The sequence below is a fragment of the Zerene cesonia genome, chromosome 27 (genome assembly GCF_012273895.1).
Source record: "Zerene cesonia ecotype Mississippi chromosome 27, Zerene_cesonia_1.1, whole genome shotgun sequence".
Taxonomy (NCBI): Eukaryota; Metazoa; Arthropoda; class Insecta; order Lepidoptera; family Pieridae; genus Zerene; species Zerene cesonia.
Genome location: NC_052128.1, coordinates 2,086,428 through 2,091,995, shown reverse-complemented (window position 1 = coordinate 2,091,995; position 5,568 = coordinate 2,086,428). Strand labels below are relative to the sequence as shown.

The window sequence follows — 5,568 nt, the reverse complement described above, 5'->3', positions numbered from 1 at the left end:
TGGCGCGAGTCACTGGCCTCGTGCACACGCTCGTGTCGCTCGTTACTGTCGAGGTGTGTGTATGGAAACGAGATGCGAGTTGGTCCTTCGAGGATTTTATGTTTGGATCGTTATGTCATTACTAGGCACTAGAGTTGGAGGATAATAATGATAATCCTACTTCCAATCCTATCCTATCCTACTTCCTACTACATCCTGCTATATCCTACTATCCTATCCTACTATCCTACTAATATTATAAATGCGAAAGTTTGTAAGGATGTGTGTGTGTGTGTATTTGTTACGCTTTCACGCAAAAACTACTGAACTGATTGCAATGATATTTGGTACGTAGACAGCTGGACAACTGGAATAACATATAGGCAACTTTTTATCCAGATATTCCTACGGGATACGAACTTACGCGGATGAAACCGCAGGACGCAGCTAGTATGTTATATATTATAATAATATATATGTTAAAACCAATAAGTATCATTCGACACTTTTAGTTTTTCACATACAATTTGATATTCTCAGGCTACTATTTAACTATTTTAATAGACTGGATATGGAGTTAAATAATGCACAATTTTTTATTTATTTATTAAAACTAAATCGTTTTTCATGAACACTAATGCGAATGATATACAAGTATCTTAACAATAACGACAATCTTTTTTTCGCCAGGCACAAAGTTACGGACCACGTGCGTGTATTTTAATGAGGGTAGTTGAAACAGTGAGCGGTCCCGCAGTCGTTGAAAGAGAGCCAGAGAGACCACAGCCGCCGTCACAGGTAGTTAAGTTTTCTTTATTCATTATTATATTTGAAAAATATTTAATAAAATATATATATATATATATATATATATATATATATATATATATATATATATTTTTTTTTTTATTAAAAATATACAAAAGAACGCAGAAACTGATCATGAGATGGGAAAATGAGACGTGATTTTTTTATAGTTAACCTTATGTTCCCTTTATATGAGAAACTGTTTGTTGAAATAAAGTGTCAAGTTCTATAAGATTCTGTATTCATATTGTATCTATTTTTAAACCAAAGTATATAGAATGTATGTATATTTCGAATTTTTATACAAGAGTAGGTAACATAATTTCAAAGCGCAAAAAAATTCTCAAAATTTTTCTACCATTTTTTTCTTCCAATTTTATATAAAGAAAATTTAATGTTTTTTTTAATGTTTTTCAGCCACAAACCCCGGTAAAATCGCAAGAAGCGCCAGCGGCCGCGCTCGCGCACGCGCACGCGCACGCGCACGCGGCGCCCGCGGCGGCCGCGCCCGCGCCCGCGCTCTCCTCCATACAGGTGTCGCACCTGCACCAGCGCACCGTGCAGGTCAGTTATACACATTACACGTGCAATTGTTTCGGGGTTTGCCTTATTTTGCGAAAAAAACGTCATTCTTATGGGATCACTTTTTTTTGTCCGTTTGTACTAAATACTCTACTGTCTGAATCTGTAAAAAAATGTAACCTATACTAATGCAATCAAAAGTTGTAACTGTTTATTCTGGAAAGTTTTGACAATTAGGATTGGAATGAAACCTACAGGATAATTTTAAAAACAGAAACAACAACAGCATAGATAAATAAAAATTGCAAAAATCATAATTTTTTAGTTACATCATATAATGAAATACAAGATTCTGTGATTCCCTCCGTGCACGCGTCTGATTCGCACTTGGACAGTTTTTTCTAATAATTTTATATTATTTGTACGATACGATATGAAGAATGTTATAGAAATGAGATTTGTAATTGATGATTGTTAAATTGAATGTCTGTCGATGGTTAAGATTGAACAGTGAATGTTATCTCACCAGGAAAACGAGCACTTCGCGCAAGCGTGGCTGCGCTCGGCGTACGAGCCGCTGCCGGCCAACGACAACAGCACGTGCGACGCCGCCGAGCTGTACCGCCACTACATGACCAGCTGCACCAAGATGGGCCGCAAGGGGATCATTGCGCCCGCGCACTTCCCGCGGCTGGTGAGGTGAGAGCGACTGCCTGCCAGTGCAGTTGTGTACGAGCTCGCTTCGGCACGTATGGGACCAGCTCGTATTGGGAAAGTACCGCACTCCCACCGAACGAAGCACAGTAGCATGCTGCTGTGCTTCGTTCGGTGATTGAGGGGGGGCGGGCTATATCCTCTTCCTTTTTTTATTTATTCCTCTCGTCAATACTTTCTTAATCCCTTTCCAATTTAAAGTCGGCAATTCATTTTTATTGTTTGTAAGTCAGTGCTAACACCTATGAACATTTGTAATTCCAAATGTTCATAGGTGGTAGCACTGACCGTCAGACGACAAGGTTATATCAAAACTATGCCTGGGAGTTTTGATGTACCCTTCGGCTGTTCTAATCAGTTTCCTCCATGACATATATCCCTTAAACAAGTATGTCACAGTACATTTGGAGTAACTTAATTATATTTTATAACAGAACGGTGTTCGGCGGCACAGTGGGCCCCAACACGGTGGCGGCCGCTAACGGCGAGATGCAGCAGATGTACGTCGGCATACGGGCCAAGCCCGGCCCGGCGAAGGTCAACCCGCCGCCCGGTGAGTGGAGAGTGAGAGAGGGAAAAAGAGAGAAAGAGGCAGAGAGAGAGAGAGAGAGAGAGAGAAAGAGAGAGAGAGAGAATTTATTGTAATAAACATAATTATTTAATTTGACAGGACCATCGTCGCCGATATTGAAAGCGCAACTGACGAATAAAACGCCTGAAGCTAAACCAGTTGTAACTCAGCCAGCGGTAAGCACAATAGTTATCCAAATGTTTTCTATATCAGAGGGATATCATGACGTATTAAAGCGGTACTAATTCCAAAGTGAGAAAGTAATGAGCCAGGATAAACTATTATACAATAGCTATTTCATTTTTCGACATTGGAATTAGTACTGCTTTAAGACGTCTTGCTGTCCCGGTCCATAGAGTAAAGCGATCTACTGATCAGGACGAGTTTGTAAGACAGACAGACATTGCAATAATTATCTCTTAAAGTATAGCCTTAATAAAACAAGAATATTAAAAAAAGTCCGTGGACGTTAAACGTAATTGGATAGAAATATAAAATAAATACTATAGTAATTATGGAATATTTATTTAAACGATATAATAGCGAAGGTACGTTACTAAAGTCGAAAAGAAGTTAAAAATTGTCTCTGTCTGTAGTTAAGAGTCGAGTATAATCAATTTCCGTTGTAAATAACGATTGTTATTTAACAGATTTGATTACGTTATTACAAATCACATACAAGCATTGACGACTATTCTTTCAAGCTGTTATTCTGTTATAATAAATCACGCCGAAATAACCGTGCAGGCCCAACCGGTATCGCATCCGCACCTCTCCCAAGCGCTGGAATCGAACCCGTCCAACACTTCGTTGATCAAGCATTTACTCGCGCACAAAGTAAGCCCCGGCATACAACCGCAAGTAAGTGCATACTAACAGTACTAACACGTAGCTGTGATTTTTTAAAACCGTAATTATGAACGTGAAAAGTAGCAGTGATAAATAGCAGTGTTATTTTTTACGTTATGCGTTAGTAGTTATGCGCCGCGATCGATTTTTCAAATTCAAATTAAATTTATTTGCAAGAATGTAGTTACAAGCTATAGATTTTATTACAATATTCTGCGGCTAATACATTCCATACCCATAGTTCGGATTTGCGAATATTAAAATCGTTTAGTAGGAGGTTATTTGGTAGTTTTAATGTATTTAATATTACTATATATTGTTTAGTTTTTTTCCACATTATTTGATATTATTTAATCTAATATATATAAAATATTGTCTTAAAATTTCACATTATACAACAACCAATCAATGATTTTTACATAAATTAACTCGTATACTATTCATAGGTGATATCTATAACTACTTGAATTTTTTTTATTTCATAGTGTTTCTAAATAAATGTATTTTTTGTTTTAATACAATATCCATAATCATTATTTCACAAAAGGTTTGAGCAGTCAGTTGACGCTTCAAGATGGTAAAGTTAAATTCACAGATTAAAAATAACCCATGCATGAGAAACGTGTGTGACACAATATATTACAGTAGTTGCGAAAGTAGTGCACGTAAAATTAAAACTAACAGTGATATAACTAAATACGAAATTGGCATGCGTTGAGACGCTTATTTGGAAGCATGTATGAGCATTATTTAATAAAATTAGGAAAAAAATTAATAAGGCAGTGTTGCCAGTGTTACAAGAATTCGTATTCATATTAATACGAATTCTCACATTAAATAAAAAATATCGTAGGTACAATTTAAAATACAACTTTTGTTTTTACTTTATTATAAATTCATTAATGACTTTTTTCTAATTATTTGCGTCTATTTTTTTTTAATTTACCACTAGCAATAAATAGTAGTAATGCTTACGTATCAAATATTTTACGTATTATAGTACTAAAAATTCACACTTTAGATACATAGAGCTGTTTTTTTTTATAAACAACGCAACTAAACTTTTACAATCGTGTTCATGGGAGATAAATAATTATCATATAGAAAGAATGGCACAAAAAATATTTTTTGAAATTTCCGTTATTTCATTAAAATCAATTAGTCGCATATTAAGAGTATTCGAATCATTCTCATAAAATCCGAAGAGAAACTTCAAATTGTTACAACTGCATGTGCAATGACTATGGTTGGTGAGATCCTGGTAAATATTAAGCATATATATACAATTAAAAATTTGTCTATAATTTTAATAACAATACGCAGGTTGCACAAAGACAACAGAGTCAACAGAGAGTCGGCACGGTGGCGTCTGTTGTGATACAAGGCAATCAGAACACGGTATGAAAAATTAAACCTTATTTTGTGCAGTTTAGAGTTGAATTTATGATTTCAAACTACATTAATCTTTTACTAATTGGCAATAAATAGCATTGAATAAACTAATTTTTAAAATTAAATCGAATTGAATGTTTATTGGAAGTTGGTAAATTTGTTTATTTTTTGCCAGGTTTAAAAAAATTACTTACTTTTATAAAATTATTTACATTGCATGCATTAATATAGGAATTGTTCAGGAATTATAGCATATAAAAATCGTATATGTATATATAAGTCTTTGAAATTTATTGCATTTTATAGGCAATGGATGTGGACCCTGAAGCTTTGATAAAATGCACCACAATAACTCCGGGCGGTGTTGCCAGTAACACACCAGCGGTTATACAAGGCGATAAGGTAACATTTACAATTATTAATTTCCTTTTTTATATGTCTTAAGCAATTCAAGTTCATAATTGAAGTGTTAACTTTTCTTTTATAGGTCAATGTGCCTGAAGAAATCAGCGGTGAGTTTATTGGAATGATGAAAATTTATGTTTGTTTAGTTATAATTTTATTTAAAAAAACATGTATTTAATACCCTTGTGGTGTTTTTTCAGTTCCTAAAGAAGAGCCAGTGCAGATACAAATCGACGAGCAAGCTCAATTGACTATTGTGAGTTATCCGAATAATTAGTTGTATTTGGCATATCATTACATAGTATAAAACAAAGTCGCTTTCTCTGTCC

General features: G+C 35.0%; 1 protein-coding gene across 1 annotated transcript in view; it reads left to right on the top strand.

The window, feature by feature from the left end:
* Nucleotides 1-5,568, top strand: part of LOC119837258 (SWI/SNF nucleosome remodeling complex component) — a 26,692-nt gene that overhangs the window by 5,988 nt on the left and 15,136 nt on the right. The window contains exons 10-20 of the mRNA XM_038362775.1: nt 3-53; nt 670-777; nt 1,204-1,350; nt 1,838-2,007; nt 2,457-2,575; nt 2,693-2,769; nt 3,341-3,454; nt 4,766-4,840; nt 5,141-5,236; nt 5,322-5,346; nt 5,440-5,495. Coding sequence (XP_038218703.1) covers nt 3-53; nt 670-777; nt 1,204-1,350; nt 1,838-2,007; nt 2,457-2,575; nt 2,693-2,769; nt 3,341-3,454; nt 4,766-4,840; nt 5,141-5,236; nt 5,322-5,346; nt 5,440-5,495 — 1,038 coding nt within the window. The remainder of the gene's footprint in view (nt 1-2; nt 54-669; nt 778-1,203; nt 1,351-1,837; nt 2,008-2,456; nt 2,576-2,692; nt 2,770-3,340; nt 3,455-4,765; nt 4,841-5,140; nt 5,237-5,321; nt 5,347-5,439; nt 5,496-5,568) is intronic.